At 34.5% G+C, this 12,071-nt stretch overlaps 1 protein-coding gene across 11 annotated transcripts in view; it reads left to right on the top strand.

Annotated features, from left to right (window-relative positions):
- Positions 1–12,071, top strand: part of NEK1 (NIMA related kinase 1) — a 229,388-nt gene that overhangs the window by 156,912 nt on the left and 60,405 nt on the right. For all 11 annotated transcript variants that reach the window (XM_038573569.1, XM_038573571.1, XM_038573575.1 and 8 more), the window contains one exon: positions 555–707. In XM_038573569.1, the coding sequence (XP_038429497.1) occupies positions 555–707 (153 nt within the window). The remainder of the gene's footprint in view (positions 1–554; positions 708–12,071) is intronic.

The following is a 12,071-nucleotide window of genomic DNA, read 5'->3' as shown; positions in this document are numbered from 1 at the left end:
AAAGAGGCAGAGACATAGGCAGAAGGAGAAGCAGGCTCCTTACAGGGAACCTGATGTGGGATTCCATCCCAGAATCATGACCTGAACCAAAGACAGATGCTCAATCACTGAGCCACCCAGGTGTCCCCCTAAGTATTTTAAAAGGGATTTATAACTCTATATTTTTATTGCTAATATTACTAATGCCATTCATCATTCATTCTGTTCATCATTCTCTGAAAGTCTTTTATTTTTTAAAATAGTTTTTAAAAGATTTATTTATTTGAGAGAGAGAGTACGGAGAGGGGCAGAGAGAGAGAGAAGAGATTCCCCACTGAGTGTGGAGCCTGACACAGGCTCAATCTCTTGACTCTGAGATCATGACCCGAGCCAGAATCAAGAGTTGGACACTTAACTGACTCAGCCACCTTGAAAGTTTTTAAAGCATCATCAGTATATAGGACCTTTCTTTCGTGTGATGTGTTCAATTGGATAGATCTTAAATCTGCTTTATAATACAGTAATAGTATTATGTTCTATCCATGAAATTTGTTTTTCGTGTCTTTTTCTTATAGAACATACAATGGGAGAGGTTATTAAATTAGATCCTGGTGGATCTCCAAGAAAAGTCTGGGGGAGAAGTCCTACAGATTCAGTTCTAAAGATACTTGGGGAAGCTGAACTGCAACTTCAGACAGAACTATTGGAAAACACAGCCATTAGAAGTGGTAAGCAGAAACAAGTTGTTTTTTTATACTAGAAGTAATGTTATTAAAAATCGAATTGTATTTTTCAAGATCTCTCTACTTTAAGTGAATCATTTATAATAGACTATCTTTTAATCATAATAATTTCCTAGTTGGATGGAGAATAGTTGTATTTTCTGAGGAGTTGTCTCAAAATTACGGTCTTGAATTTTGACTTGGTGTAACCTGGATGAGATCTTAAAAGAAAAGGAAAAGGAAATGTGTATAGGGTGAGCTAGAAAAGTAGAACAGTCAAAACATTTTACATGAAGAAAGGTATAGGAGCAATGCATGTGGTTTCTGGAATTAGGTTGAATAAAGATATCTATAATAAGTATGACAGACATTATCCAAGGACTGGGGAGGATGAATTGTGAGGCAGGAAGAAAACATTTATTTTCCATGAGTATTTGTGGATCTTAGTATTACAGCTATGCATATGAAGAATGTCCATGTTTAAAACAGGTGTTTTCATATTTTAAAGTTTATTCAAATCAGAGGTTGAATATGGTTTTTCTCTTCAGATTTTGTGTCTAGACGTGAATATATGTCACTCCTGTGTTCTTTCTCTCAGTCTATCTTTTTCCCCTCTCCCTCCTTAACTGTCTTTGTGAACTTTGTGCATACTTTTATTTTTGCCTTTTTCATGCAGTATTATCACTTACTTGTTTTCACTTTTGTCTGTCCTTTGAGAGCAAGGATGATCTTTTTACTTTTTATAGCTTTACTGCCTAACGCATTAGAAAGGACAGACAGCTAATAAGCGCTCCATAAATAGTTGGCAAATTGAAGTTTAATAAAAGTAAGACAAGTCATAAATTATTTCTCAGTTCTAGTTCTCTGAAGATGGATTATTTGAATATGGAGAATACTGATATTGACTATAGAATTAGAGTGATGCTCACATTTGAAACTGACAGAAAATAACATAGGAGGTAAGGTTATTCATTCACAGTATATATAAAGAAATTAACCAGATGATAATATGCCAGTGAGATGAACCTATACACATGTTATTAAAGTGTCAAAAGCAGCTTGCTATTTTTTTTTACTAAGGGTTAGTATACTAGCTGTTAATCATTCTAGGATTTTCTTTAATATTAGAGGAGAAAGCAATTTGAAGAGAGATATACTTGTTTGAAAAAAAAAAGGAAGTACACAAAATGTGTGTATTTGTAATTAACTCATTCACACTCTTGTGTCTGGAAATTGTGCAGTTTTATGCCAGACAAATATTCAAAAACAAAAATACTCGTAACTTATTAATTCTTATATCTTAGTCTGATCTGGTTATCAAAATGCATCAGGCTTTAGTCAGAAAAAAATGCCTCGGGGCTAAAACATTTTCAAAAATAATGGTTAAAAATTAAGAATATTTTGTAATCTAAAAGTCCTTTATGTGTTTATCCTCAAAAGAACTATTACTTTATAAGCATCAGATTCTGGATTCCTTTTATGTAAAATCATTATTGCTTAAATGTATGTAATTTGCTGTATAATAATACTTAGGCAATGTGAAAGCAAGTCGTTTTCTCCATATTCACATAATCCATCTTCAGAGAACTGGAACTGAGAAGCAATTTATAACACGCACATAAGAACATGCTCTGCATCACTTGCCATCAGGGAAATACAAATCAAAACCACAATGAGATACCACCTCACACCAGTGAGAATGGGGAAAATTAATAAGGCAGGAAACCACAAATGATGGAGAAGATGCAGAGAAAAGGGAACCCTCTTGCACTGTTGGTGGGAATGTGAACTGGTTCAGCCACTCTGGAAAACTGTGTGGAGGTTCCTCAAAGAGTTAAAAATAGACCTGCCCTACGACCCAGCAATTGCACTGCTGGGGATTTACCCCAAAGATACAGATGCAATGAAACGCCGGGACACCTGCGTTTCTAGCAGCAATATCCACAATAGCCAAACTGTGGAAGGAGCCTCGGTGTCCATCGAAAAATGAATGGATAAAGAAGATGTGGTTTATGTATACAATGGAATATTAGCCATTAGAAATGACAAATACCCACCATTTGCTTCGACGTGGATGGAACTGGAGGGTATTATGCTGAGTGAAATGAGTCAATCGGAGAAGGACAAACAGTGTATGTTCTCATTCATTTGGGGAATATAAATAATAGTGAAAGGGAATAGAAGGGAAGGGAGAAGAAATGGGTAGGAAATATCAGAAAGGGAGACAGAACATGGAGACTCCTAACTCTGGGAAATGAACTAGGGGTGGTGGAAGGGGAGGAGGGCGGGGGGTGGGGGTGAATGGGTGACGGGCCCTGAGGGGGGATGAGCACTGGGTGTTATTCTGTATGTTGGCAAATTGAACACCAATAAAAAATAAATTTATTATTTAAAAAAAGCAATTTTTGATTATTCTTAATTTTTTTAACTTTAATTGCTAACTGTGGAATACTAATTAGCTATTCCTACTACTATGTATTAAGCAATAAAGCTACAAAAAGCAGAAAGATCATCCTTGCTCTCAGAGGACAAACATAAATGAAAACAGATAAATGATAATATTGCATGAAAAGGGCAAGAATAAAAATATGCACAAAGTTAAGAGGTAATAGAGAGATGTTTAAGTAACTTTATCTTGGATAGTTAACAAAGACTTCTCAGAGTTTGTCATCTGCCCTCTTTAATTTTTCCCTAACTACATTTACTTAGAATATGCACCATGCTGGAATTTTAACACAAAGAAGTCACAGTTTCTTACCATTAGGAAATTACATGTGGTAAAATCTGTGTTGGAAGTATTGTGTGTGTAATGATATAGAGCCACAGATTAGGAAGCTTTATGTTGTCAATACTGTACAGTTTCACTAAGGTTGATAAGGCCCTTTGGGCCAGAGAAAGCCACAGAGAGAGCAAGTGATGTTGAGCAAGACCAAAAATTAAAAAAGAGCTCAGTGGATAAATAAGGGACAGAATGAAAAATAAGACAATACACAATTCCAGTATATGCAAAGACAAAAGGGTTTAATTAATATGTGTGTAGGAGCAGCTTCATACTGTGGAAGAGAATGGGCTTTGGTTCAGTTCTGGTTTGATCCCAGATCCCAGATCCCCAGCAACCATGGGCAAGTTCCTCTTTTTTTTCTTTTTTTTTTTTTTAAGATTTAATTTATTTATTTATGAGAGACTCAGAGAGAGAGAGGCGCAGAGACACAGGCAGAAGGAGAAGCAGGCTCCATGCAGGGAGCCTGACATGGGACTCGATCCTGGAACTCCAGGATCACGCCCAGGGCCAAAGGCAGGCGCTAAACCACTGAGCCTCCCAGGGATCCCTTCCTCTGACTTTCACATTCAGTGTTCTCCATGTGTAGAATGGAAACACTTATTAAGGATTGTTTTGTGGATTTAATGAGGAACATAAAGGACCTGCAATGTTCTTTAGTCTTCCAATCTTTATGTCACTTTCTCATCAATTTGATTGTCTTAAGTTCTTTTTGTTAATAGAAGGGCTCACGTGAACAATACAACCAAAGATTTTGCATGTTCATAGCAATTTGTCTTAAGACTTTCTTCTTTTTTTTAATGATTTATTTATTATTCAAGAGGGAGTACATGGTGGAGAGGGGCAGGGGGAGAGAGAGAGAATCTCAAGCAGCCTCCCCACTGAGCCTAGATACCACACACACCCCAACACACACACAGGGCTCATTCTCACCACCCTGAGATCATGACCTGAGCCAAAATCAAGAGTTGGACGCTTAACTAACTGAGCCACACAGGTACCCATTAAGACTTTATTCTTGAAGGTCAGTTTGGCTGACCTATAAATCTTTGGCTTGCATTTCCATTACTTGAATGTCTTACTATGTAAAAACCCCATTATATTCTGGCATAAAGTATAGCTATCAGAAATCTGATGACAGTCTTACTTTCTTTTTCCTATAAATGATTTGGTCTTTTTGCTTGGGTATTCAAAGGGTATCTTTCTTTTTCCTTAAAGGCCTTTTTTTTTTTTTTTAAGATTTTATTTATGTATTCATGAGAGACACAGAGAGAGTCAGAGAAATAGGCAGAGGGAGAAGCAGGCTCCCACTGAGCTACCCAGGTGTCCCTTCCTTAAAGTTTTTTAAAATATTTTTTTCTAGTAGGTGCCTGTGTTTTGTTTTTTTTTTTCTTCTAATAGTTACTTTTGTTTTAGAGTAATTTGGGGCTCATAGCAATATTGAACACAAAGTACAGTTTCAGTATATCCCCCTCCTCCAACATATGCACAGCCTTCCCAGCCATCAATAATCCCCTTTCCAGAGAGGTGCATTTGTTAAATTGATGAACCAAAACTGACACATTATGATCATCCCAAATCCATAGCATACATTGAAGTACACTCTTGATATTATACTTTTCATAGATTTTGACAAATGCCACCATTATGATATCATACAAAACAGTTTACTGCCCTAAAAAAATTCCTGTGTTCAACCTATTTATTCCTCCCTCCTCTCAAACTCCTAGCAACCACTGATCTTTATATTCTCTCATTAGTTTTGCCTCTTCTAGAATGTCATGGTTGAAATCATACAATATGTAGACTCTTCAGACTGGTTTCTTTAGTCAGCAATATACATTTAAGTTTCCTCTATGTGTTTTCATCGTATAATACCTCATTTCATTTTAGTGATGAATAATACACAGTAGGGGGATATACCACAGTTTGTTTATATGGGTTATTCAATAGGTTATTCACCTACTGAAAGACATCTTGATTGATTCCACGTTTTGGCAATTATGAATAAAGCTGCTGTAAGCATCTGTGTGTAGGCTTTTGTTTAGACATAATATTTCACTTCATTTGAGTAGATACCAAGTAATGTGGATGCTGGATCATGTGGTAGTATGTTTAGTTTTTGTTTTTTTTTAAGATTTTATTTATTTATTCATGAGAGACACAGAGACAGAGAGGCAGAGACACAGGCAGAGGAAGAAGCAGGCTCCATGCAGGGAGCCTGATGTGGGACTCGATCCCAGGTCTCCAGGATCACACCCTAGGCCAAAGGCAGGCACTAAACTGCTGAGCCACCTAGGCAACCCATATGTTTAGTTTATAATAAACTGCCAAGCTGTCTTCCAAAGACAGCTGTGCCATTTTGCATTCCCATCAGAAATGGATAAGAGTTTCCGTTGCTTCACATCCTCAGCAGCATTTGGTGTTGTCAGTGGTTTTATTTTAGCCATTGTATTAGTTGTGCATCGGTATCACATTGTTGTTTGAATTTGCAATTCCCCTTAAAAAAATGTTTTTTTTTTAATTTGCAATTCCCAAATGGCGTATGATGTGAAGCATCTTTTCATATGCCCATTTGCCATCTGTATTTGTCTTTGATGAGGCATGTGTTCAGATCTTTAGTCCATTTTTAAAATTGAGTTTTTCGGGTTTTATAATTGTTGAATTTTAAGAGTTCTTTGTATATTTTGGTTAACAATGCTTTAAGTCTTTATGTCTTTTGTAGCTATTTTCTTTCAGTCTGTGGTTTGTCTTTTCATTTTCTTGACAGTGTTTCATAGAGCAGAAGTTTTAAATTTTAGTGAAGTGTGGCTTATTCTTTCTTTGGATTGTGCCTTTGGTAGTGTATCTAAAAAGTCATTACCAAACTCAAGGTCATCTAGACTTTCTTTTGTGTTATAATTTTGCATTTTACATTTACGTTTACATTTACATTTGTGTTCGATTTTGAGTTCACTTATGTGAATGGTGTAAGGTCTGTTTCTAGACACTTTTTTGGGGAAGGGGGCCTGGCGTGTTCAGTACCATTTATTGTAGAGATTGTCTTTTCTCCATTGAATTGCCTTTGCTTTTTTATTAAAGATCAGTTGACTATATTTGTATTGGTCTATTTCTGAGCTATGTTTTTTTAATTGATCTATTTGTTCTTTAACCATTACCATACTGTTTTGATTACTGTAGCTTTATACTAAGTCTTAGATTTGGGTAGTATCATTCCCTGAACTATATTCTCCTTCAGTATTGTGTTGGCTTCTCTGGGTCTTTTGTCTCTCCACATAAACTTTTAGAATGAGTTTGTTGTTATCTGCAAAATAATTTTCTGGGATTTTGACTGGGATTGCATTGAATCCATAGATCAAATTGGAAAGGACTGAGATATCTTGACAATATTGATTCCTATCCATGAACATGAAATATCTCTCTACTTAATTTTTCTTTGATTTTTTTTCATTGGAGTTTTATACTTTTTCTCATGGTGTGTCTTTTTAATATGTGGTTTCCAATGACTTGAAGTAGAGAAGGCTACAGTTTTTTTAATATCATTTTGTGTGACAGCATGGATTGCGGTAAAGTCTTCTTCCCCCCTCCCCCCCCCCAATTTTAGGAAAGTATTGTTGAATTACAGTTTTTCTGGTTTTCTGTTACTTAAGTCTATTTTAGGAACTTCTATTTGTATTTTTGATATTTTTCATCTTTCTTTAGTATCTGTCACTTTATTTTAAATCCTTTTTTTCACTTTTTAAAATTAAAATTATTTTCTCTGTTTACCTTTTATAGATCTTAAGACATTGTGTGGGGATCCCTGGGTGGCTCAGCGGTTTAGCGCCGCCTTTGGCCCAGGGCGTGATCCTGGAAACCCAGGGTCAAGTCCCACGTCGGGCTCCCTGCATGGAGCCTGCTTCTCCCTCTGCCTCTCTCTCTCTGTGTCTCTCATGAATAAATAAATTAAAAAAAAAAAAAAGACATTGTGTGTTTTGTGTAGATGCTCTTGTGTTTATTCTAGAATATTTATAAGATTTTTTCTTTTCTAGTCTTTACTCAACTGCATCATTTATGATTATTTTCTCATTGTATTTTATGTTCTCTAATGTCCTCTACCATGTTCTTAATTTTACTAATAAATGTTTAAATAGTTTATAATTTTAGGTTTTTTGTAGGTTTTAATTATCTATGGCAGTGATTCATAACTGAGGCTGATTCTGCTCACACAGGACAGTTGGTATTTTTGGGAAACATTTTTGGTTATCTACTGGGCACAGGGTATTATAGGTATCTAGTAGGTAGAGGCCAAAGAAGCTGGTAAATCCTCCACCATGCATACTATAATAAGTGCTCTCCAAACAAATACTTATCTGACCCAGTAGTGCCAAAGTTAGGAAACAGCAGCCTTTGGGGACATTACTCTACTTCTTTACTCTGTTTTGTTCTTAAAACTTGGACAGAATTCAACAGTGACCCTCTGTTACTTATTTTTACATGAAATTAGTTTTACTAAGATTTAAGGAGGGTAGAGCGTGTCAAAATAGCTTTTCTAAAGTTCATAGCTTAGAGCTTCCTTTTCTGTTATTTTCATGAAGTTTTTAAAAATTATAGCCTTGTAGTTTCTGAGCTCTTCTGTCTCTGCTTCTGTCCTATACTTTTCTCTGTCTTTTGTTTCTATTATCCCTGCACAGATCAATTTGGATCCTCCTACCAGCAATTTCTCCTGAGTGTGAGACTTTGTTCTAAAAGGGAGCTTCAATTGGTTGGTTTTGAGAATTTTCAGGACCCAGACTTCCTCAACCCTTTCCTTCTCCATTGACTCCTTCAATTTACTTGCAAATTAAATGTATAAAAACTATTCGCATTTCAGCTGCTTTTATTAAATTGACCCATCATGCTTGTTTATGAATAATCACTGGCTATTTTGAGGATTCTTTTGATCTAGGGTCTATCAGGTACCCTTCTGTTTCCCTCTTTTGTACAGATGGTTTTACTACATGAGTTTTTGAAGGCTGTTAGGGCTTTGGTCCCTTTCACGTGTAATTGGGGGTTTGTGAGGATACCTCATCACCTAAATTTGGTTTATAAGCTATTCATGGGTATAGAGTTCTGCTTTCCTGACTTTTTTCTGTTTTGTGCAAGGATTCAGAAAAAATAAAAAAAATTAAAAAAAAGAACAAAACAGCATTCTTCCCAGAATTTCTCCATTTGTCTATAAATATTTGATCCATGTATGTTGCTTTAAAACTTTTTCTCACATTTGACTCTTCTTTCCTTCTAAATATGTAACACCTACAAACCACTGCCAGAGAAAATAATTGATGAGAGATGCTCACTTATGATTTTTCCTTTTTTGTAAGGTGCTTGTGGTATTTGGGTATCAAGGTTTTGCTGACCTTATAAAACAATTTGGGGAATATTCCCTTTTTTCTATTTTCTGGAAAACTTTGTAAAAAAGTTAGTATCAGTTTTTTCCTTAAGTATTTGGAAGAATTCAGCTATGAAGTTTTAGGGACCTGGAGTTATCTCTGTAAGAAGATTTCAGTTATGGATTCCATTTATGTTGTAATATCTTTTGGATGTTTAGATTATTTGCAAATACTTTGCATTTAATTTGTTAATATTTTGGAGTCTTTCTAGTTGTCTTTTTGTTATTGCTTTCTAGTTTCATTTAATTGTGGTCACAGAACGTCATACTGTGCGTGATTTTCATCTTGAAAGTTTTGAGACTTGTTTTATTGCCCAACTTATGGTCTGTTTTATTCAATGTTTCATATGTACTTGAAAAGTTGTTGGGTGTAGTTGTATGTATGTATGTATGTTCTTGTCAAATTGTTTAATCAATATATTATAATTTTACTGATTGTTTTCCATCTGGTTGTTGTATTAGTTACTGAGAGAAGAGTGTTAAAATCTCCAAGTGTATATGTGTCATTTTCCCCATTTAAGTCTGTAGAATTTTGCTACTTGAGCTAAGTTGTTTAGTGCATAACAATTTAAATTGTTGTGGTGATTGTTTAGATTGTTGCATTATATTGCTTAGGTGGTTACATTGACCTTTTTATACATCTCCCTATTGACCATTTTTATTATTATGACGTAATAAATAATTTTATTTTTAGCAACATTACTTCTTTCAAAGTCTACTTTATCCCATGTTATATAACTACAGCAAGTTTTGGTTAATATTTGCTTGTTATATCCTTTATCTTCTTTTAATTTCTCTGACTCTTTATATATATTTAAATGTGACTCTTATCTCAAATCCAACCTGACCATCTTTGTCTTTTCATCTAAGTGTTTAATTTATTCATGCATAATGAATGATTTCATTATCATGAATGGTTTGCTCTTTCATCTGTGTACAGCGTTGCTATGTTTTTTTTTATCTGTCCCATCTGTACTTTGTTTCTCTATTCTCGTATTTCATTTTTTTATTCCTCTCTTTGGACTAATCAGGTGTTTCATTTTGTTCTTCCATTTGGTTTTAATTAAACATTTTTTTATTAACTCTTTTGTTGTGATTCTAGAGATTACAAATTGTATCCTTAATTCTACCATAATGCTCATTTAGATCTACCTTAATTTAATATTTATAATGCTTCTCGAAGCATGTATGAGCCTTTTAACAATATTATGCTATATCTTTTAACCCTTTTGCTTACTGTCATTAAATACTTAACTATCATATATTTTATTTAATTCATAAGGCATTATTATGCTAAACAATCAATATTCACTTTACACTTATCCACATTTTACTCTTTATAATATTGTTTATTCCTTCCTGAGATTACATACTTCCATTTGATATCTTTTTCCTTTAAATTGCCTTTAGTATTTCCTGTAGTGCAGATCTGCCCTGTATTAATTCTCTCAGCTTTTGTTTGTCTGAAAAAATCTTTATTTCACCTCTAGCTTTAAGGAATATTTTTAGTGTATACCAAACACTAAGTAGATAAAGTTTTTTAAAGGGTGGTGTTGTTTTTACTTTATTTATTTTTGTTCTTTGTACTTAAAGGTGTCCTTACATTTTTCTCCTGACATCCATAATTATATGTCATTTATGTATCTTAATTTTGTTCCTTTGAAAGCAATATGTTTTTCTTCAAGCTTTTTTAGTAGTATTTCTTTGATTTTCAACATTTTTACCATGATATTCATAGCTATAGTTTTCTTTGTCTTTAACCTGCTTTGGGTTTTTTTTTTCAGCTTCTTAAACCTAGATGTTGATAATGGTTTTTTTCAATTTGGGGAAGATTACATTCATTAGATCTTTCTATATTATTTCTGCCCAGTTATTTCTGTTTTTCTTTTTGGACTCTGGTTACACTTAGACCTTTTGAATTTGTCATTTTTGTTATGCTCTATTCTGTTTTATTCATATTTTCTTCAGTATGAATACAGGCATACCTCTGAGATATTGTGGGTTCAGTTTCCAGACCAGTATAGTAAAGCAAATGTCACAGTAAAGCAAGCCAAATGAATGTTTCAGTTTCCTGGTGCATATAGAAGTTATGTTTTCACTATACTGTAGTCTGTTAGGTATGTAATAGCATCTGTCTAAAAAAAAGCAATGTATGTACCTAATTTAAAAATACTTTATTGCTAAAAAATACTATCATCTGAGCTTTCATGAGTCATCATCACTGATCACAATGCACCATAGCAAATACAATAATAATGAAAAAGTTTGAAATATTGCTATTACCAAATGCAACAGAGACACAAAGTGAGCAAATGCTATTGGAAAAGTGGCAACAGTAGATCTGCTTGATGCAGGGTTGCCATCGACCTTCCATTTGTAAAACATGCAATTATTTGCAAAATGTAGTAAAACAAGGTATGCTAACATTTCTGATGATCTGTCATTTCACTCTGTCTTCTATAGTCTCTAACCTTCTGCTGTCTCTAAATGAATCCAGTGAGTTCATAATATCAGATACTGCCTTTTTCTTTTTTTTAAGATTTTTCTTTTCAAATTATTTGATAGAGCACAAGCAGTTGGAGTAGCAGGCAGACAGAGGGAAAGAGAAGCAGACCCCGTGGAGCAGGGAGCCTAGTGCAGGGCTTGATCCCAGAACCTGGAGATTATGACCTGAGCTGAAGGCAGACGCTTAGCCAGTGCCTTGATAACACATTTTTTTCAGTGCTAGAATGTCCATTTAATATTATTTTATAGATTTCATTTCTCTCTTGAAAATGCCCATAGGCTTATCCCTTTGGCCCATCTCTTTTTTTTTTCTTGAATATATTGCAAAGTTATTTTAAAAGTTATATTAAACTTGATAAATTTAATATCTGAGTTATCTATATATGTTTCTTTTATTCTTCGTTCTGTTTCTGTTGTCTCTATTTTTCTTGGTTTTCAGTCATTTTTTTGTTTTTTTATAAAATATGCTTTATGACAGAAGTTAATAAATTTCTATAAATTGTGAGATTATAGCTATTCTAGGCTTGATGAGCCCATATGAACCATATTCTTCTTTTAAAATTTTTCTGCAGGGGTGCCTGGGTAGCTCAGTCAGTTAAGTGTCTGACTCCTGGTTTCAGCTCTGGTCATGATTTCGTGGTCATGGGATCAAGCCCTGCTTTGCATTCCATACTCA

This window comes from Canis lupus, chromosome 25 (assembly GCF_011100685.1).
Source record: "Canis lupus familiaris isolate Mischka breed German Shepherd chromosome 25, alternate assembly UU_Cfam_GSD_1.0, whole genome shotgun sequence".
Taxonomy (NCBI): Eukaryota; Metazoa; Chordata; class Mammalia; order Carnivora; family Canidae; genus Canis; species Canis lupus.
The sequence above is the reverse complement of the archived record's forward strand: the minus strand, read 5'-3'. Positions and strand labels throughout refer to the sequence as shown.